This window comes from Cherax quadricarinatus, chromosome 46 (assembly GCF_038502225.1).
Source record: "Cherax quadricarinatus isolate ZL_2023a chromosome 46, ASM3850222v1, whole genome shotgun sequence".
Lineage (NCBI taxonomy): Eukaryota > Metazoa > Arthropoda > Malacostraca > Decapoda > Parastacidae > Cherax > Cherax quadricarinatus.
This window is the reverse complement of record NC_091337.1, coordinates 11,701,586-11,725,124: the sequence shown is the minus strand read 5'-3', so window position 1 is coordinate 11,725,124 and position 23,539 is coordinate 11,701,586. Positions and strand designations below refer to the sequence as shown.

Below are 23,539 nucleotides of genomic sequence, written 5' to 3'. Positions count from 1 at the left end.
CCCCGCCTTCCTTCCACTACAGACTGATACACTCTTGAAGTCATTCTGTTTCGCTCCATTCTCTCTACATGTCCGAACCACCTCAACAACCCTTCCTCAGCCCTCTGGACAACAGTTTTGGTAATCCCGCACCTCCTCCTAACTTCCAAACTACGAATTCTCTGCATTATATTCACACCACACATTGCCCTCAGACATGACATCTCCACTGCCTCCAGCCTTCTCCTCGCTGCAACATTCATCACCCACGCTTCACACCCATATAAGAGCGTTGGTAAAACTATACTCTCATACATTCCCCTCTTTGCCTCCAAGGACAAAGTTCTTTGTCTCCACAGACTCCTAAGTGCACCACTCACTCTTTTTCCCTCATCAATTCTATGATTCACCTCATCTTTCATAGACCCATCCGCTGACACGTCCACTCCCAAATATCTGAATACATTCACCTCCTCCATACTCTCTCCCTCCAATCTGATATCCAATCTTTCATCACCTAATCTTTTTGTTATCCTCATAACCTTAGTCTTTCCTGTATTCACCTTTAATTTTCTTCTTTTGCACACCCTACCAAATTCATCCACCAATCTCTGCAACTTCTCTTCAGAATCTCCCAAGAGCACAGTGTCATCAGCAAAGAGCAGCTGTGACAACTCCCACTTTGTGTGTGATTCTTTATCTTTTAACTCCACGCCTCTTGCCAAGACCCTCGCATTTACTTCTCTTACAACCCCATCTATAAATATATTAAACAACCACGGTGACATCACACATCCTTGTCTAAGGCCTACTTTTACTGGAAAAAAATTTCCCTCTTTCCTACATACTCTAACTTGAGCCTCACTATCCTCGTAAAAACTCTTCACTGCTTTCAGTAACCTACCTCCTACACCATACACTTGCAACATCTGCCACATTGCCCCCCTATCCACCCTGTCATACGCCTTTTCCAAATCCATAAATGCCACAAAGACCTCTTTAGCCTTATCTAAATACTGTTCACTTATATGTTTCACTGTAAACACCTGGTCCACACACCCCCTACCTTTCCTAAAGCCTCCTTGTTCATCTGCTATCCTATTCTCCGTCTTACTCTTAATTCTTTCAATTATAACTCTACCATACACTTTACCAGGTACACTCAACAGACTTATCCCCCTATAATTTTTGCACTCTCTTTTATCCCCTTTGCCTTGATACAAAGGAACTATGCATGCTCTCTGCCAATCCCTAGGTACCTTACCCTCTTCCATACATTTATTAAATAATTGCACCAACCACTCCAAAACTATATCCCCACCTGCTTTTAACATTTCTATCTTTATCCCATCAATCCCGGCTGCCTTACCCCCTTTCATTTTACCTACTGCCTCACGAACTTCCCCCACACTCACAACTGGCTCTTCCTCACTCCTACAAGATGTTATTCCTCCTTGCCCTATACACGAAATCACAGCTTCCCTATCTTCATCAACATTTAACAATTCCTCAAAATATTCCTTCCATCTTCCCAATACCTCTAACTCTCCATTTAATAACTCTCCTCTCCTATTTTTAACTGACAAATCCATTTGTTCTCTAGGCTTTCTTAACTTGTTAATCTCACTCCAAAACTTTTTCTTATTTTCAACAAAATTTGTTGATAACATCTCACCCACTCTCTCATTTGCTCTCTTTTTACATTGCTTCACCACTCTCTTAACTTCTCTCTTTTTCTCCATATACTCTTCCCTCCTTGCATCACTTCTACTTTGTAAAAACTTCTCATATGCTAACTTTTTCTCCCTTACTACTCTCTTTACATCATCATTCCACCAATCGCTCCTCTTCCCTCCTGCACCCACTTTCCTGTAACCACAAACTTCTGCTGAACACTCTAACACTACATTTTTAAACCTACCCCATACCTCTTCGACCCCATTGCCTATACTCTCATTAGCCCATCTATCCTCCAATAGCTGTTTATATCTTACCCTAACTGCCTCCTCTTTTAGTTTATAAACCTTCACCTCTCTCTTCCCTGATGCTTCTATTCTCCTTGTATCCCATCTACCTTTTACTCTCAGTGTAGCTACAACTAGAAAGTGATCTGATATATCTGTGGCCCCTCTATAAACATGTACATCCTGAAGTCTACTCAACAGTCTTTTATCTACCAATACATAATCCAACAAACTACTGTCATTTCGCCCTACATCATATCGTGTATACTTATTTATCCTCTTTTTCTTAAAATATGTATTACCTATAACTAAACCCCTTTCTATACAAAGTTCAATCAAAGAGCTCCCATTATCATTTACACCTGGCACCCCAAACTTACCTACCACACCCTCTCTAAAAGTTTCTCCTACTTTAGCATTCAAGTCCCCTACCACAATTACTCTCTCACTTGGTTCAAAGGCTCCTATACATTCACTTAACATCTCCCAAAATCTCTCTCTCTCCTCTGCATTCCTCTCTTCTCCAGGTGCATACACACTTATTATGACCCACTTCTCGCATCCAACCTTTACTTTAATCCACATAATTCTTGAATTTACACATTCATATTCTCTTTTCTCCTTCCATAACTGATCATTTAACATTACTGCTACCCCTTCCTTTGCTCTAACTCTCTCAGATACTCCAGATTTAATCCCATTTATTTCCCCCCACTGAAACTCTCCTACCCCCTTCAGCTTTGTTTCGCTTAGGGCCAGGACATCCAACTTCTTTTCATTCATAACATCAGCAATCATCTGTTTCTTGTCATCCGCACTACATCCACGCACATTTAAGCAACCCAGTTTTATAAAGTTTTTCTTCTTCTCTTTTTTAGTAATTGTATACAGGAGAAGGGGTTACTAGCCCATTGCTCCCGGCATTTTAGTCGCCTCATACGACACGCATGGCTTACGGAGGAAAGATTCTTTTCCACTTCCCCATGGACAATAGAAGAAATAAAAAAGAACAAGAGCTATTTAGAAAAAGGAGAAAAACCTAGATGTATGTATATATATATATGCATGTGCGTGTCTGTGAAGTGTGACCAAAGTGTAAGTAGGAGTAGCAAGATATCCCTGTTATCTTAGCGTGTTTATGAGACAGAAAAAGAAACCAGCATTTATTATATGTACGTATTACTAATACATATTATACATATTATTATTATTATTATTATTATTATTATTATTATTATTATTATTACAATTTACAGTGGACCCTCAACCAGCGATGGCATCGATTAACGATAAATCTGACTAGCGATACATTTTAACGCAAAAATTTTGCGACTAGCGCTTAAAAACCCGACCAGCGCTATTCGTTCCGTATGAGACGCGTCCACTTTGGCCTGAGCGCGCCTCACTTGTCCTGTGGGTGCCAGTGTTTACAAGCCAGCCACCGCGGTCGCTTCCAAACATACAACTGGAACATTTCATATTATCACAGCCTTTGTAGTGATTGCACCTGCAAAATAAGTCACCATGGGCCCCAAGAAAGCTTCTAGTGCCAACCCTACAGCAAAAAGGGTGAGAATTACTATGGAGATGAAGAAAGAGATCATTGCTAAGTATGAAAATGGAGTGCATGTCTCTGAGCTGGTCAGGTTGTATAATAAACCCCAATCAACCATCACTACTATTGTGGGCAAGAAAACGGCAATCAAGGAAGCTGTTCTTGCCAAAGGTGCAACTCTGTTTTCGAAACTGAGATCGCAAGCGGTAGAAGATGTTGAGATACTCTTATTGGTGTGGATAAACGAGAAACAGATAGCAGGAGATAGCATCTCTCAAGCGATCATATGTGAAAAGGCTAGGAAGTTGCATGACGATTTAATTAAAAAAATGCCAGCAACTAGTGATGTGAGTGAATTTAAGGCCAGCAAAGGTTGGTTTGAGAGATTTAAGAAGCGTAGTGGCATTCATAGTGATAAGGCATGGTGAGGCTGCCAGTTCGGACCACAAAGCGGCTGAAAAATATGTGTAGGAATTCAAGGAGTACATAGACAGTGAAGGACTGAAACCTGAACAAGTGTTTAATTGCGACGAAACAGGCCTGTTTGGAAGAAAATGCCAAGCAGGACGTACATTACTCAGGAGGAAAAGGCACTCCCAGGACATAAGCCTATGAAAGACAGGCTTACTCTGTTGATGTGTGCCAATGCTAGTGGTAGTTGCAAAGTGAAGCCTTTATTGGTGTATCACTCTGAAACTCCCAGAGTGTTCAGGAAAAACAATGTCGTCAAGGCTAATTTGTGTGTGCTGTGGAGGGCAAACAGTAAGGCATGGGTCACTAGGGACTTTTTCTATGACTGGTTACACCATGCATTTGCCCCCAATGTGAAAAATTACCTAATTGAAAAGAAATTAGACCTTAAGTGCCTCCTGGTATTAGACAATGCTCCTGGTCATCCTTCAGACTTGGCAGAGCGACTTTCTAGGGACATGAGCTTCATTAAGGTGAAGTTTTTGCCTCCTAATACCACTCCTCTCCTGCAGCCCATGGACCAGCAGGTCATTTCCAACTTCAAGAAACTGTACACAAAAGCTATGTTTGAAAGGTGCTTTGTAGTGACCTCAGAAACTCAACTGACTCTAAGAGAGTTTTGGAAAGATCATTTTACCATCCTCAATTGTGTAAACATTATAGGTAAGGCTTGGGAGGAAGTGACTAAGAGGACCTTGAACTCTGCTTGGAAAAAACTGTGGCCAGAATGTGTAGACAAAAGGGATTTTGAAGGGTTTGAGGCTAACCCTGAGAATCCTATGCCAGTTGAGGAATCCATTGTGGCACTGGGGAAGTCCTTGGGGTTGGAGGTTAGTGGGAAGGATGTGGAAGAGCTGGTGGAGGAGGACAATGAAGAACTAACCACTGATGAGCTGCTAGATCATCTTGAACAGCAAGAGGGCAGACCTGAGGAAACTGCTTCGGAGGAGGGGAGAGAGAAATTGAAGAAGTTGCCTACTTCTAAGATTAAGGAAATGTGTGCAAAGTGGCTTGAAGTGCAAACCTTTTTTGATGAAAATCACCCTGACACAGCTACTGCAAGCCGTGTTGGCAACCTGTACACTGACAATGTTGTGAGCCACTTTAGGAAAGTCATAAAGGAACGAGAGGTACAGGTATCTATGGACAGATATGTTGTGCGACAGAAGTCCAGTGACTTTGAAGCTGGTCCTAGTGGCATTAAAAGAACAAGGGAAGTAACCCCAGAAAAAGACTTGCTACCTCAAGTGCTAATGGAAGGGGATTCCCCTTCTAAACAGTAAGAAGATCAATGGTCTCTCCTCCTCCCATCCCATCAATCATCACCAGATCTTCAATAAAGGTAAGTATCATGTAACTGTGCATGTCTTCTTCAGTTTGTGTGTATTAAAATTAATATTTCATGTGGTAAAAAATTTTTTTTTCAAAACTTTGGGGTGTCTTGCACGGATTAATTTGATTTCCATTATTTCTTATGGGGAAAATTAACTTGACTAACGATTATTTTGATTAACGATGAGCTCTCAGGAACGGATTAATATCGCTGGTTGAGGGTCCACTGTATGTACTGTAATTTGTAATTTTTATTCACACAAAAAATAGAAGATTTACTGTTATGCAGACTACTGCATTATTGTAATGATTGTATAAATAATGTCAACCCATTCATGACTGCATACTGAAATAGACAGTGACATCATTTGTTTACTCTTGAACATAGCCAAGGAATCGAACATTTCTCCTACAGTGAGCTCAATTTCAAGGTACTTTTTGTTGTGAAAGCAATCAAAATCATATCTATTTCTGTAATATATCTTCCATTCTATCAAATGAGGCCAAAAAAAAAACGAGAATACAACCATAAAAACCATACGAATATACAGCTAAGGGGTGCCTAATTGCTGAGAAGTGAACTCCATTATTTATGCTCTGATTTCTTTCACTTTTGGTGCACGTTAAGAAGCATCTTTCCATCAAACATTGCCCAAGTTTCAATAAGATAGTCCAACAAACAAATGAGATCCTATTCCCTAGATCAAGAGCAAGAGCCCCTCACCAGCATCAAGGAACCTCCCTTGAGGTCTGCTTGCTTATGGGATTTTCGCTTGCACATGGAAGCAAAAAATCGACCCATCAACTGCTCGTATTTGGAAAAACTCACACATGGATGCGCTCGCAAGTAGGGAATCCACTGTACTATAAAACAATTTCTACCATGTTATCTCCTCACCTTTGGGCCAGATGTAACAGCAATATAGTAAGGGTCCACAGGGCTCACGTCCACATAATCAATGGCTGTAAATTCCTTTACTGTCACTGGAAACTGATATTATGAATAAGTTTTAATACAACAAAATGTCCTACATAAATTATGCATAAAAGACAAAACAAAATTAAGGTTATTCAAAATTATTTACATCTCATTACTTCAAAACAAAAATACACAAAAATTACGATGCTGGGTATTTTAATTCTACTGAAAGTTGTCATATTTTATAGTTATAAAAATTATTTGTGCTTCTTTAACCGTGTGATGCCAAAATTGTAAACTGAACACTGAGCGATACAAATTTATAAAACTAGGAGGCAATACCTTCATGCCCTATATTCATAGGGCATACAATGTGCATATCTGACACCTAGAAGTGCAAGATTAATTACAAATAAGTAAATATTAAACCCATGGGAATCATGCAACACACAGGAAATGGGAGGCAGTCATGTCTGATGTTTGATGCTAATAAGGAGAGAGGTAACTCCAATTCCTTCAATCAAGAGCCAATCACCAACTTCAAGGCTTCCATCCCCCCTCCCCTTTAAGATAATATTTAGTTCAGATTATTAACCAGGAGGGTTAGCCACCCAGGATAACCCAAAAAGCCAGTGTATCATCAGGGACTGTCTGTCTTATTTCTATTGAGGGTCCTTTAATCTTCTTCCCCAGGACACAACCCACAACAGTCGACTAACACCCAGGTACCTACTTATTGCTAGATAAAAAGGGATAGGAGACATAAGGAAACATGCCCAACATTGCCCCTATACCAGAAAGATATTCCTGGTCCCTCAGCTGAGGATGCTACCAACCAAGTCACGAGCACCCACAGCCAAGTAAGTCACTTTGGAAACAAGTCACTTAGACTTTTATGGGGTTATCCTAGGTAAGTTACACATCTGTTACTATCAAATGAAAGATAATTATCATCAGACAAAACTTGTGTAAATGTATCTAGATAAGCTTACTAACCATGAGTACCCATAGCCAAGCCACAAGCAAAAAACAACCAAGCCACGAGCACCCACAACAAAGCCACAACCACCCACAATCCAAGACATGAGCACACAACCCAAGACACATGCACCCACAACCAAGTCACAAGAACCCATAACCATGCCATGAGCACCCACAATCAAGCTGCGAGCACCCACAACCCAAGTCACAAGCACCCACAACCCAAGTCACAAGCACCCACAACCCAAGTCTCAAGCACCCACAACCCAAGTCACAAGCACCCACAACCCAATTCTCAAGCACCCACAACCCAATTCTCAAGCACCCACAACCCAATTCTCAAGCACCCACAACCCTAGTCATAAGCACCCACAACCCAAGTCACAAGCACCCACAACCCAAGTCTCAAGTACCCACAACCCAAGTCACAAGCACCCACAACCCAAGTCACAAGCACCCACAACCCAATTCTCAAGCACCCACAACCTAAGTCACAAGCACCCACAACCCAAGTCACGAGGGTTCTCTAATATTAACCAAGATTATCAGTTTGCGTATATATAAATTATTCTATAACATAAACTCTTTACACACTTCTAATTTCTTCCAGTAGGCTATATCTGGGGTAGCCTTGGTGCTAGATTTTTGGTATGCTCGTGTGAGTGTCTTCTTGAAGGAAGCCATTGTTATTGTTGAGGTAAGAGCCTACTGGCTCAAAATATTCATCACTTACAAAAAAAAAAAAAAAACCTCCTGCATACTCAATATTCTCAAAATACTCACACAGTTAAAACGTCCATAGGTCATTAACATTAATGTGTTATTACAATGACCCCGTAGGAGTAATATAGTACCCGGTGAATGAAAGACAATTTGGTTTAAGCCAAGGAAATTTAAATTAAAATTAATTATTTAAAAAAAACTATACAAGTAAAGAGGCATAATCCCTCTAAGTGGATTGTTATTATTATAATCAAAAAGAAGCGCTAAACCACAAGGGCTATACAGCCCCTCTAAGTGGAGTAATAATTATAGCCTTCCTGAACCTAGCTGTTAAATAAATCCCTCAACCTTCCTTTTTATAGAAGCTAATTAGTTTTATATAGTATTTATTCTCTTCAAGGAAGTGCCTTAATACCTTTGGTGGGCTCTTCATCTAAAGAATTATAGGTAATCTTCTCTTTTTCTCGGCTCGGACCTAATTACCTCTCATTCCCCAGGCACATTTCTCCCGAGGATAAACATCAACTTAATAACTGCTGCAGAAAACGCGAGACTGACAGATTTAATGGTAGCTTTCAGGAACAGTAACAAGGAGGCATTCATGACTTCATATATGGCATATGTCAATCATATCTTGGAGTATTCAGCGCCAGTATGGAACCAGCATCTGGTAATGTTGGGTTTAAGGATTCGTAAAGGATGTTAGGGTTCGGTTTAAGGGTTCGTTAAGACTGTTAAGGGTAACTGCACTATTACAGGCATGCAACTCAAAATAATGAACACTTGGGATGTTCACTTCCTTTCAGTACAAGGAAAATAATTTTGTGTTAGGTAATCAATTTAAGCGATAAACCCGTAAATGTCATACAGCGCAGGTGTTAGGTAAACATAAATTAGACACTTGTGCAATACTTGGGTAACTTTAGATAATCTTAACTTAATTTTAAGCCTGCCCATAATGCTCTGCATACAAGGGGCTTTTGACATGTACACCCAACTACTATAATACCTTGTACAACTATGTACAGTGGACCCTCGACTAACGCTATTAATTCGTTCCTGAGAGCTCATCGTTAGTCAAAATAATCGTTAGTCAAGTTAATTTTCCCCATAAGAAATAATGGAAATCAAATTAATCCGTGCAAGACACCCAAAAGTATTGAAAAAAAAAATTTTAACATGAAATATTAATTTTAATACACACAAACTGAAGAAGACATGCACAGTTACATGACACTTACCTTTATTGAAGATCTGGTGATGATTGATGGGATGGGAAGAGGGGAGTGTGTTGATGGTCTTAGTGTTTAGAAGGGGAATCCCCTTCCATTAGGACTTGAGGTGGCAAGTCCTTTTTCGGGGTTACTTCCCTTCTTTTAATGCCACTAGGACCAGCTTGAGTCACTGGACCTCTGTCGCACAACATATCTGCCCATAGAGGTCTGTACCTCCCGTTCCTTTATGACATTCCTAACGTGTTTCACAACATTGTCAGTGTCACCATTAAACACTTGTTCAGGTTTCAGTCCTTCACTGTCTATGTACTCCTTGAATTCCTGCACATATTTTTCAGCTGCTTTTTGGTCCAAACTGGCAGCCTCACCATGCCTTATCACACTATGTATGCCACTACGATTCTTAAATCTCTCAAACCAACCTTTGCTGGCCTTAAATTCACTCACATCACCACTAGTTGCTGGCATTTTTCTAATTAAATCATCATGCAACTTCCTAGCCTTTTCACATACGATCGCTTGAGAGATGCTATCTCCTGCTATCTGTTTTTCGTTTATCCATACCAATAACAGTCTCTCAACATCTTCTCTTACTTGCGATCTCAGTTTCGAAAACATAGTTGCACCTTTGGCAAGAACAGCTTCCTTGATTGCCGTTTTCTTGGCCACAATAGTAGCGATGGTTGATTGGGGTTTTGTGTACAGCCTGGCCAGCTCGGAGACATGCACTCCACTTTCATACTTAGCAATGATCTCTTTCTTCATATCCATAGTAATTCTCACCCTTTTTACTGTAGGGTTGGCACTAGAAGCTTTCTTGGGGCCCATGGTGACTTATTTTGCAGGTGCAATCACTAAAAAGGCTGTGATAATATGAAATGTTCCGATTGTATGCTTGGAAGCAACCGCGGTGGCTGGCTGGCTTGTAAACACTGGCCAGAAGTGGACGCGTCTCAGACAGAAGGAATAGTGTTGGTCGAGTTTTTTAGCGCTAATCGAGGCAAAATTTTTGCGATAAAATGTATCGCTAGTCAGATTTATCGTTAATCGATGTCATCGCTGGTCGAGGGTCCACTGTATATTATAGTGATTGTAATGCCTCAGGATTGTGAAATTAATAATAATAATAATAATAAAAATGAAACAATCTCTTAAACCGCATAGATCATATAGAACTATGAGAAATTAGTGAAAAATATATATTTTAGTAGTTGTTGCGTTCACCGAGAAAGTGTCGTACAAGTGCTGGAATTAGTGGTGGTCCAGACCACTGGTGGGCAGGGTGTGTCTTGCTAGTGTCCACCTTGTATGTCAACTTAGGGGCTCGTATGCTACTAGTTTTTGACTGAAAGAAATAAGTATTGAAAACAGGACCCATGTAGGTATTATGAAACTTAGATACAAAAAAGAGCTTAGAGTTTTCCTTGGATTGGTGAGCATGTGCCTTGAAGTTAGTTAGGTCTCTTGATTTGGCGAATTGAAGCTATGCTTCCTTGGATCAAACCTGATTACTGTCTGTTTCCTCTGGCGCTGTATTATCCTTAAGTTTAGTGTTTCTCTATGATCTTAATATAAATTTTGTAACAGACATTACTTATTTGTGTCTTAGTCTGTTTTTGGACTATTTAGGCCAAGTCAACAACTGTCCTTTAGGGGATGCCATGATGTTGAAGGGCTCTAGATCCGAGGAATTGGACTTGATTACCTCCCATTCCACAGACAATACATGAATGATTTATAGGTTTAGCTTTTCCCCATATATATATAATGTCATGCCAAATATGTAAAACTGGTCAATTAGCAAGAACTCATTTAACATTAAGTCCTTTCTAAAATTTTCTCTTATACGTTTGAAGATATATCTTTTTCATTAATGGTAATGTAAAAATTTTTAATTTTGCACCAAAAGAATCTTAGAAAACTTACCTAACCTTATTATAACAAGAACAATTTATTTTAGCCTAACCCAACTAAATATATTTTAAATACATTTAAAATAATTTAGTAATAAACAAACACAATCAAATATATTTTTTTCGTTAGGTTCAGAATGATTTTGGCGAAATTATTGCATACACAAATTTTCACTTGTCCTATATGGCAAGATGAACGTTGCTATTTAAGCCAAGATCGCAAGTTCTGCCTATTCGTCACGACATATATATATATATATATATATATATATATATATATATATATATATATATATATATATATATATATATATATATATATATATATATATATATATATATAAAATATATATATATATATATATATATATATATATATATATATATATATATATATATATATATATATATATATATATATATATATAAATATATATATATAAATATATATATATATATATATATATATATATATATATATATATATATATATATATATATATATATACAGTGGTCCCCCGCTTTTCGTAGTTCCCGGCAATCGTAGAATTCGCCAATCATAGAGGTATTTTCGTATAAACATGGACTCGCTTTTCATAGGTTGACTCGCGAGTCATAGTTCGTTCGTCCGGGAAGCGTACCCACGGCATGAGCCAGGGCGGCAGCCAGTCTGGCATTGTTACCAGTGAGCGAAGGTCCCCTCACATGCTCCAGCAAAATATTTCATAATATTCCATTTATTTTAGTGCTTGCAAGTACTAAATAAGCTACCATGGCTCCAAAGAAAGCTCCTAGTGCCAAGCCTGTGGTAAAGAAGGTGAGAAATACGATTGAATTTAAGAAAACCATCATTGAACAATATGAAAGTGGTACAAGTGTGGCCGAACTGTCCAGGATGTATAAGAAACCCTACACAACCTTATGTTCTATAGTGGCCAAGAAAAATGAAATAAAGGATACTGTTGTTGCAAAGGGAGTAACTATGCTGACAAAAATGAGATCACCAGTACTGGAAGAGGTTGAGAAGTTATTATTGGTGTGGATAAATGAAAAACAATTAGCAGGAGATACTCTTATGACTTCGTTTATTTGTGAAAAGGCTAGGCAGTTGCATGAAGATTTGGTAAAGAAATTGCCTGCAAATAGTGGTGAAGTGAGTGAATTTAAGGCCAGCAAAGGCTGGTTTGAGAGATTTAAGAACCGTACTGGCATACACAGTGTGGTAAGGCATGGTAAGGCTGCCAGTTCGGACCACAAGGCGGCTGAAAAATATGTGCATGAATTCCAGGAGTACATACAGGCTGAAGGACTGAAACCTGAACAAGTGTTCATTTGTGACGAAACAGGCCTCTTTTGGAAGAAAATGCCAAAGAGGACCTTCATTACACAAGAGGAAAAGGCAATGCCAGGACACAAGCCTATGAAAGACAGGCTGATGCTAATGTTCTGTGCTAATGCTAGTGGGGATTTCAAAGTGAAGCCATTACTAGTGTACCATTCTGAAAATCCCAGAGTGTTCAGGAAAAACAATGTTATGAAGAGTAAATTGTGTGTGCTTTGGAAATCTAATAGTAAGGCATGGGTCACGAGGGAAATTTTCGTCGAGTGGTTCAATGAAGTGTTTGGCCCTAGTGTGAAGGAGTATCTCCTGGAAAAGAAATTGGATCTCAAGTGCCTGCTAGTAATGGACAATGCACCTGCTCATCCTCCAAACTTGGATGACCTAATTTTCGAGGAGTTTGGGTTCATCACAGTAAAGTTCTTGCCCCCGAATACCACTCCTCTCCTCCAACCCATGGACCAGCAGGTTATTGCAAACTTTAAAAAACTCTACACAAAAGCAATCTTTCACAGGTGCTTGACTGTGACCACAGACACTCACTGAGGTTTGAACACCTTGACTTAATGAAGAACTCTGCACCCCCTCCTTAATTTAAGGTGGAGGTTTTTTTTCCATTCGCTGAAAGAAATCACAATTTGTTTCTCTCTTTTTTTTTATGCGGTACGCACCACACAAAGAGAACTAGCTTGGCAGGTAGACCCTCAAGTAGTGCACTTGGTAATTCACTCAGTGGTTGGTAGCGGAAGTGCTTCCCGAGGTCATCTTTGATTCTATTGATAGAAACTGATGGTGCACAACTCTAGGCATTCTTGCCGGTTCACACAGTTCATAGTAAGTTTATTTAGGCCCAGGTACACATAAGTGTAAGTATCGTACATAATGTAAATTACCTAGGATAACCCCCCCAAAAAAGTCAATGTAATGTATTTATATTGGGGTTAATTACTAACCAAGTGCTGCTAGCACATATGGCTCTCCCAGTCTAAATAGTCGGCTTTGCTAAGCCTTGATTGTTAATTCTAACAATAAAGAGAATTTACATTAAATAATATTCTTATTTTACAGTAGATAACATGGCTTTTATTTATAATATAAAATACTAATGGATTGTTGTCTCGGGAAAATGTGCATAATGGCCATGGTTGTGGTTGTTATTTTTGATGACAGTGGGTCCAGGGACTGGATTTCAAAGTTTTGATAACTAAAGTTGATAAATTAAAATCGGTAGTTAGAGGCATAATGGAGGATCCTGTAATTTAACATCCGGTCAATCTCGGATAGTGGTGTATCTTACTGATCAAGTGGAGAATGTACATGCCACTGGTTGGTTGAACCACTGTCACGGCATCTTTTCTCATTGGTTCCTCCAGCATGAGAGCGAGAACATTCGGCTTTTAAATCCTGTACAGCGTTAGTATACCTGTAGAGGAATATGACAGGGAAACTGCTTGTTATTTAGGCAGCAACACACTTTTAAACATAACTGAAAAAAAAATGGAACTCATAAATAGCGCCCTGACCATTGTGTCCAGTGGACAGATCACAAGCATCTCGGAGAGTAATTTGTTATCTTTATTATACACCCCATACCCATCCTGTTAGCGGTAATCAAAGATTTACAGAGGCACATAATGGCGCCAGGGAGAATGTAGATGAATTCATATTCAAAGTTTATTCTCTATAAAGATTACAATGTTGAATTTACAGAATTTGGTTGTTGTGTGGTTTACATGTAGTTAAATAATGATTACAGAGTGTACCACTAGAACACCTAGCATGGCTAGGCATTTCGGGCAGACTTAGTTTAATTCTTTATTTTAAAATATTACAAATTATGAGGTAAGTTGGTATTATGGCTAAGTGACTAAATACTAGTTTGTGAGTTTAGCAATGTGAATGCTTTTGTTTTGGCACAGTACATAGTTTCAGTATTGGAGTATCATAGGATTCATTATATTAAGATTGAGATTAATATTTCTGTTTATGGTCAAATGGGTGAGTGAGTGTAAGTGTGAACCACCAGGTGGTATTCGTGTAGTTAGTTGATGGGGTTTATCAGGGAGATAAGATGTTTTCTAATGGTAGTTTTGAAGGTGATGAATGTGTCTGCAGTTCTAGAGTTCTCAGGTAGGGTGTTCCAGATTTTAGGGCCTTTGACATACATTGAATTTTTGTAAAGGTTTAGTCGGACATGGGGAATGTCGTAGAGATGTTTGTGTCTGGTGTTATGCCTGTGGGTTCTGTCACAACTATCAAGAAAGCGTTTTAGGTCAAGGTTGATATTAGAGTTTAAGGCCCTGTAGATGCAGATTGCACAGTAGTAAGTGTGGATGTACTGAACAGGGAGTAAGTTTAGATCTATGAAGAGTGGGGGGTGTGTGTTGCCAGGGATGGGATTTAGTGATTATTCTTACTGCAGCTTTTTGTTGGGTTATTATTGGCTTTAGGTGTGTTGCTGCAGTTGATCCCCAAGCACAAATAGCATAGGTGAGGTATGGATAAATAAGTGAGTGGTATAGTGTGAGAAGGGCATTTTGCGGCATGTAGTATCATATCTTGGAGAGGATCCCAACTGTTTTGGATACTTTTTTGGTTATGTGTTGGATATGGGTGCTGAAATTTGCCCTCATTATGTCTGGTAATTAGAGTGTTGTCGATCTTAATGTTAATTTGTGCATCTCCTGCTCTGCTACCAAACATAATATAGTAGGTTTTGTCAGTGTTAAGCGTAAGTTTACTGGCTATCATCCAAGTCGATATTTTGATCAGCTCCTCGTTAACAATGGTGTTGAGGGTGGCAAGATTAGGGTGAGAGATGACATAAGTCGTGTCGTCAGCAAAGAGAATGGGTTTCAGGTGTTGGGATACGTTTGGAAGATCATTGATGTATATGAGGAAGAGCAGGGGACCAAGGACACTTCCCTGCGGAACTCCAGTATCAAGTGGCCGTGTTGTTGATGCTGTGTCTTTAATGGTAACATACTGATACCTATTAGTAAGGTAAGATTTGAAATAAGCAAGCGCATGGCCTCTTATACCGTAATGGTCAAGTTTGTGGAGTAGGAGATCGTGGTCTTCTGTGTCAAAAACTTTTCTTAGGTCAATAAAAATTCCTAGTGGATATTCCTTATTTTCCAATGCTGTGTAAAGCAGATCTAGCATTTTTATGATTTCTTCATTAGTGCTTTTATTTTTCCTAAATCCAAATTGGCAGGGGTTGAGTATGTTTTGTGCTGTTATAAATGAATATAGTCTCCTGTGCACGAGTTTCTCAAAGATTTTGGATAGCAATGGTAAGTTTGATATTGGCCTATAGTTGTTTAAGTCTGTAGGGTCACCACCTTTATGTATTGGTGTAACCCTTGCCATCTTGAGTAGTTTCGGGAAGGTGCTAGTTTCTAGTGACTTGTTAAAAAGTAATGAAATAGCATGCGAAAGGATATGGGCCGCTCGCTTGTACAGTAATGGTGGGACATTAGACAGATTCCCTGAGTTGTTTTTAAGTGACTTTATAATCTCGGTGACTTCCGAGGGCTCAGTTGGTGCAAGATAGAAGGAATTTGGGAAATTCCCATCTAGGTAGTCCACAGCATGGGCATTAGTATGTGGGATTTTATTGGCGAGATTAGATCCTATGGTTGAGAAGAAGTCGTTTATCTTGTTAGCTGTGTCAGTGGGATGTAGTGGTGTTTCATTAGGTTTAGTTAGGACAATATTCTTGGTTTTTTTTTAGTTTGTGGGTCCCTAGAATCTGAGAGAGTGTTTTCCAGGTCTTTTTTATATCTCCTCTAGTGTCTGTGAATCTACTGGAGTAGTATAGTTGTTTGGCTTTCTTTATTACTTTGGTGAGAACTGATGAATAGTGTTTAAGAATATCTTTGTGTATTAAGCCCTGTCTATATTGCTTTTCATATTGGTGTTTCTTGTCAATGGATTTCAGAATGGTGCTGGTTAGCCATGGGCAACCAAGCCGTTTGTTTGTGATCTGTTTCGTTTTTATAGGACAATGTTTGTTGTATAGTCTAAGTAATTTGTTAAGAAAAATGTCTGTCCAGTCATCAATACCATTGGCCTTGGAGAATTCTGTAGGCCAGTCTACAATCTCTAGGTCAGTTGTGAACTTCCTTATTGAGGCCTCGTCATGGAGTCTAAATGAGACTTTGTTGTATTCAAGTGGTGGTTTATTAATGTTTGTCAGGAGGAAGGTAGGGTAGTGGTCTGTAGTGCTATCTGTGATTATCCATGATTTAAGGGGGGCTAGTATATTGGTCCATATGTGGTCTATTATGGTTGCACTTGTCTCAGTGAGCCTGGTTGGTTTAGTTATTGTTGGTATGAGAAGTGTGTTGTTCATACTGTTGATGAAATCAGTTACAGGCTGATCATCTAGTAAGCCGAGGTTGATGTTGAAGTCTCCAGCTAAGAGAAGGTGGTGCTTATTCATTTGTCTGTTTGTTATTAGTGACTTTAATTTCTCACTGAAATTTGGGATGTTTGTGTGAGGTATCCGGTAAATGGCACCGATTGTTATAGGTGTCTTAAGGTTTTTTACAGTAAAATTAGCAAAAATGTATTCCCCATATTCATCACTAAAGCAAGTGGTGCTAATACAAGATAATTGGTTAGAGTAATAGATTGCAATACCACCCCCAACTTGGTTTGGTCTGCAGTTGTGAATTGCTGTGTAGAGGATAGATATCTATTGTGTCCTGCTTAAGCCAGGTCTCAGTAAGAATAATGCAGGAGAAGGGTGTCTTTAGTGATTCAAGGAGTGCCAGGAGGTCATCATAGTGTTTGCTTAAGGACCTGATGTTGTAGTTAAGTACTGATAGGCTTTTAGCATTGAATGGTTCAGAGAACCAACAAGTTGATAAATTAGACACATGCAACACTTGGGTATCTGTATTGAGGAAACGTTTCGCCACACAGTGGCTTCATCAGTCCATACAAAGGAGAGATGTGAAGAACAGGAGTAGTAATCAGTCCCTTAGCCTTGAAGTCGATGTAGTCAGTCCATCAATCTTGAAAAGAATACAGCATACAGCATATGCACACCAAGTCTAGCACGCAAGTCTGATACCATATTTAGCTTATCCTCTCGGTGTCTCATGAGGAAATATTGCCAAAATCTAGATGGTAGTTGGAAAGAGAACAAGAGTTCCCTTCGGAAATAGAAATAAGAACATAAGAACATAAGAACGAAGGAACACTGCAGCAGGCCTACTGGCCCATGCGAGGCAGGTCCAAGTCTCCTACCGGTTTAAGCCAATGCACCCAACCTAGTCAGGTCAGGTCACCTTGACTTAAGGGAGGAACACGGCAACCGTCCTGGTAGCACAAGCTAATCAGGTCCAACTCACACCCACCCACACCCACTCATGTATTTATCCAACCTATTTTTAAAGCTACACAACGTTCTGGCCTCTAGGACTGTACTTGGGAGTTTGTTCCACTCATCCACAACTCTATCACCAAACCAGTACTCTCCTATATCCTTCCTGAATCTGAATTTTTCTAACTTAAAACCATTGCTGCGAGTCCTGTCTAGGCTAGATATTTTCAGCACACTATTTACATCCCCTTTATTTATTCCTGTCTTCCATTTATACACCTCAATCATATCCGCCCTAATTCTACGTCTTTCTAGAGAGTGCAGATTCAGGGCCCTTAGTCTATCCTCATAGGGAAGGTTTCTGATACATGGGATCAACTTTGTCATCCTCCTTTGTACATTTTCCAGAGCATTTATGTCCATTCATAGGAACAAGCATTTTTGTGCAAGACAAGCATTTATGGTGTCATCCCAGTTACATGCATTTGTGGGTTCTCCGACACTTGTAGAAAGATTCTTTCCTGTTTTTCTTCCTGTGCATAGTGTAGTATACACTCCTGCTTCACTTGGGTTTGTCATAGAGATCTTTCTTTCTGACGAGGTCTCTGATGAAAGATGTGGTCATGATACAACACAATAAGTATCAGGGGCCCAAGACTGTTCAGCTGCCTCCCGGCGTACGTAAGGGGTATTGCCATTAGACAATAGACCCTGGCTACCTTCAAGAAGGCACTGGACAGGCACCTTAAGCCAGTACCTGACCAACGGGGCTGTGGTTCGTACGTCAGTTTGCCTACGGCCAGCAGTAACAACGTAGTTGATCAGACCCTAATCCACCACGAGGCCTGATCTCAGGCCGAGCTGCGGGGGCGTTGACCCCCGAAACCCTCTCCACGTATGGTAGCTACGGATTTGTTGCTTTTTGAAAGGGCCTGTGTGATGGTTACTTGAGGTAGAGTTAGGAATCGCTTTCTTGGTGATGGCATTGTTGGTAGAGTTAAGTATATTCATAACTCTGCATTTACAATCTTATATAAAGTAGGGAGGGAAGTGTAAACGTGTGACACTGGTGATGTACTGGAATTCTTACAAGAATCCGGGACTGGAGATACCAGATATTTCTTAGGAAATACCCAGCACTGTATCTCTCGGTAGGAGTGTCGCGGTGTACTCACCTAATTGTACTCGCCTAATTGTGGTTGCAGGGGTCACCTGTGTATGTGAGTTTTCCGTAGACTGAAAGTGGGCTGCAGAAAACAATATGAAGTTCATCGATGAGAAATTTCAATTACTCAGATATGGTAAACACTAGGAAATTAAATCTTCATCAGAGTACAAAACAAATTCTGGCCACAAAATAGAGCGAAACACCAACGTCAAAGACCTGGGAGTGATCATGTCGGAGGATCTCACCTTCAAGGACCATAACATTGTATCAATCGCATCTGCTAGAAAAATGACAGGATGGATAATGAGAACCTTCAAAACTAGGGATGCCAAGCCCATGATGACACTCTTCAGGTCACTTGTTCTATCTAGGCTGGAATATTGCTGCACACTAACAGCACCTTTCAAGGCAGGTGAAATTGCTGACCTAGAAAATGTACAGAGAACCTTCACGGCGCGCATAACGGAGATAAAACACCTCAATTACTGGGAGCGCTTGAGGTTCCTGAACCTGTATTCCCTGGAATGCAGGCGGGAGAGATACATGATTATATACACCTGGAAAATCCTAGAGGGACTAGTACCGAACTTGCACACGAAAATCACTCACTACGAAAGCAAAAGACTTGGCAGACGATGCACCATCCCCCCAATGAAAAGCAGGGGTGTCACTAGCACGTTAAGAGACCATACAGTAAGTGTCAGGGGGCCCGAGACTGTTCAACTGCTTCCAGCATACATAAGGGGGATTACCAACAGACCCCTGGCAGTCTTCAAGCCGGCACTGGACAAGCTCCTAAAGTCGGTTCCTGACCAGCCGGGCTGTGGCTCGTATGTTGGTTTGCGTGCAGCCAGCAGTAACAGCCTGGTTGATCAGGCTCTGATCCACCAGGAGGCCTGGTCACAGACTGGGCCGCGGGGGCGTTGACCCCCGGAACTCTCCCCAGGTAAACTCCAGGTAATATTGTTGTTCGGTGACCTGCATAAAAGAACGTTAAGAAATGGTAGCAAACCTTCGTTTTCTAGTTCAAGGGTAAATTGGATTGTAAGTATGACGTTGAATGTTGAGTCTTCTGGGATACATAACCAGAATACCATCCATATATTTGAACCGTGTGACTGAATTAGGAATGATATTGCAATAACCGTCAGTCTTTAGGTTTTCCATAAAAATATTGGCCAAGACCAGAGCCGGATTAACCCTTTACCGCTCCTGGGCTACAGGTACTGTAAGGGGAGGCCCAGTATTGTTTTAAAAAGGAAAAAAAAAAATGTTAAAGAAGCATTGAACAGTCAACAGTTCATAATATACGTGACGTAATAACATACTGTAATTATAAATTTACGGTGACCCGTGGCCTGGTGACAAGGCTCTCGCTTCTAACGTTGAGAGTCTGGGTTCGATTTCCGGCAAGGATAAAAACATTGAGCATGTTACCTTACACCGGTTGTCAATGTTCACCCATCAGTAAAAATGGGCATCTAGGTGTTAGTCGACTGTTATAATGGTACTTAGTGGAGTGGAGTGACTTTCATTAGTTTCTTTTTTCTTGAAATACCAGACGTATACTGTGAATTTCATATAACCTGTAGTTACCAGGGGTCGCAATATACACAACCAGAAGCAATTATTACTACAGAAAAAGTGTCCTTCCTCCAAAATTTCCACCAGTCAACTATAGTGATAATGTAGCATTTATTGTGGTGGAGAAGAAAAAAAAACTAGAAAAGCTAGATACAGCGATTGATAAACAAGGGTTGAGGCTCGACCGTTCGTCACTGTAGGAGCTGCCAGAAATCACCGGCTCTTCAACACGCAAGTTATACTTTTGTATCATTTAAATCACATATTACTCGGGTAGATAATTTCCAGTAGATCCTTCATGTGTTAGCCCAAATCACCGACTAGTATGTTTTAAATAAGTGACCCACTGATCAGATCAGATCGACTGGTCCGAACCCTTGATGGTCCGAACCCTTGACTGGTTTCAAACGGATTCGTTGGACAATAAAGCAGACTGTAAACGGGTGGGGTTGTAGGCGCCCTTATCAAACACAAACAATAAATATAAATCAGGAACGTACACGGTAAGCTGTCCAATTAGTTAGAAATAGACATACAAATAGCTAGAGCTTCATTTAAGGAGGTTATTAATAGAGTATTCAAGAGGTTGCTAGTAGAATTACAGTAAATCAACCACTCAAATCATTATGAAGCTCTGTGTAGTCTGCAGTCAATCAAACAAACGGGCTTCCACATGGATAAATTGTCATTTCTGTGGAAATTGATGTCACGCCCCTTGTGCAGATATCCAAGAACTAGCTACAAGCAGTATTAAAACAGGGAAGTGTTTTTGGGGTATGCCCAAATGAGGAAAATCTGTGGACTAAAATCACAAGGGTATTAAAAGAGGATAACATCAAAGCTGCTTTCATAGACAACCTGGAAGCTTTCTACAACAGATGGGAACATAAAAAGTCTGGGCTGAATGGTACTGCCCTTGATACTGGCCATGTAGTCAGAAACTGTAAGGCTGGAGGTGATGTCCTGGTAGTCAGTAAATGTGGGGCTGATAGTGCTGTCCTGGGAGATAGTAATGGTGAAGCTGGAGGTGATGTCCTGGTAGTCAGTAAATGTGGGGCTGATAGTGCCGTCCTGGGAGATAGTAATGGTGAAGCTGGAGGTGATGTCCTGGGAGACAGTAATGGTGAAGCTGGAGGTGCTGTCCTGGGAGACAGTAATGGTGAAGCTGGAGGTGCTGTCCTGGGAGACAGTAATGGTGAAGCTGGAGGTGCTGTCCTGGGAGACAGTAATGGTGAAGCTGGAGGTGCTGTCCTGGGAGATAGTAATGGTGAAGCTGGAGGTGCTGTCCTGGGAGACAGTAATGGTGAAGCTGGAGGTGCTGTCCTGGGAGACAGTAATGGTGAAGCTGGAGGTGCTGTCCTGGGAGACAGTAATGGTGAAGCTGGAGGTGCTGTCCTGGGAGACAGTAATGGTGAAGCTGGAGGTGCTGTCCTGGGAGATAGTAATGGTGAAGCTGGAGGTGCTGTCCTGGGAGACAGTAATGGTGAAGCTGGAGGTGCTGTCCTGGGAGACAGTAATGGTGAAGCTGGAGGTGCTGTCCTGGGAGACAGTAACTGTGAAGCTGGAGGTGCTGTCCTGGGAGACAGTAATGGTGAAGCTGAAGGTGCTGTCCTGGGAGACAGTAATGGTGAAGCTGGAGGTGCTGTCCTGGGAGACAGTAATGGTGAAGCTGGAGGTGCTGTCCTGGGAGACAGTAATGGTGAAGCTGGAGGTGCTGTCCTGGGAGACAGTAATGGTGAAGCTGGAGGTGCTGTCCTGGGAGACAGTAATGGTGAAGCTGGAGGTGCTGTCCTGGGAGACAGTAATGGTAAAGCTGGAGGTGCTGTCCTGGGAGACAGTAATGGTGAAGCTGGAGGTGCTGTCCTGGGAGATAGTAATGGTGAAGCTGGAGGTGCTGTCCTGGGAGATAGTAATGGTGAAGCTGGAGGTGCTGTCCTGGGAGACAGTAATGGTGAAGCTGGAGGTGCTGTCCTGGGAGACAGTAATGGTGAAGCTGGAGGTGCTGTCCTGGGAGACAGTAATGGTGAAGCTGGAGGTGCTGTCCTGGGAGACAGTAATGGTGAAGCTGGAGGTGCTGTCCTGGGAGACAGTAATGGTAAAGCTGGAGGTGCTGTCCTGGGAGACAGTAATGGTGAAGCTGGAGGTGCTGTCCTGGGAGATAGTAATGGTGAAGCTGGAGGTGCTGTCCTGGGAGATAGTAATGGTGAAGCTGGAGGTGCTGTCCTGGGAGACAGTAATGGTGAAGCTGGAGATTTTGTCCAGGTAGTCGGGAATTATACGCAAGAAGGAATACATATAAATGACCTCATAGGGGACAGGAGCCGTAGTGGGGAAACAAGTGTAGTCAAAGATAAGATAAAACCAATATTGCAAACTAGAAATACCACAGGAAATAGCAAACAAGAGGACTCCACTAGCTATAGTGAGGATATATTACCAAAAACAACTGGTGGGAGCTCCATTGTTGGTGCTAGGGAGGATAGGAATAAAACAGGGAAACATGCACCAACAGGGAATACAGTCACAGAAACCCAAGGCAAACGGAAACCAAGCCTGTGCACATACTATGCACTTGGTATCTGCAGACATGGGAAATCTGGGAAAACAGACGGGACGTGCAACTATGACCACCCTAGAAAATGCCATGCCCATATGACAACAGGAAAATGCAAACTCCCTTCCTCTAAGCTTTTTCACCCTGAAATGTGTACCTCTTCAGTACAGGAAAGACTGTGCTATAACTTAAATTGCCAGGCACACCATCTAAAGGGTACAAAAAGATACAAAACATCCAGGCCATGGGAAAACCTGGGTAGCCACAGCCACTCAAGAGGGAGAGGTTTTTTAGTGCCAGGAAGGAAAAAAAACTGGCAGGAAATGGCAGAAATCGTACACCAAATCCAGTCATTCCTGGAGTGGAACCACAGTCGATGGCCTCCACTCCAAACCAACAGATACAGATACTAATGCCGGAGAAAAAATCATCCCCAGTACCAACAATACCACCAGTCTGATGACATTCTTCTTTGCAAATATACAGG

The 23,539-nt window shown here is 40.9% G+C and overlaps 1 protein-coding gene across 1 annotated transcript in view; it reads right to left on the bottom strand.

Annotated features, from left to right (window-relative positions):
* LOC128696746 (U3 small nucleolar RNA-associated protein 15 homolog) overlaps nt 1-7,922 on the bottom strand; it is a 45,331-nt gene extending 37,409 nt beyond the window's left edge. The window contains exons 1-2 of the mRNA XM_070094525.1: nt 7,796-7,922; nt 6,200-6,292 (exon numbers count right to left, since the gene is read on the bottom strand). Of these exons, the coding sequence (XP_069950626.1) occupies nt 6,200-6,292; nt 7,796-7,885 (183 nt within the window). The 5' untranslated portion in view covers nt 7,886-7,922. The remainder of the gene's footprint in view (nt 1-6,199; nt 6,293-7,795) is intronic.
* Nucleotides 7,923-23,539: the final 15,617 nt, after the last annotated feature.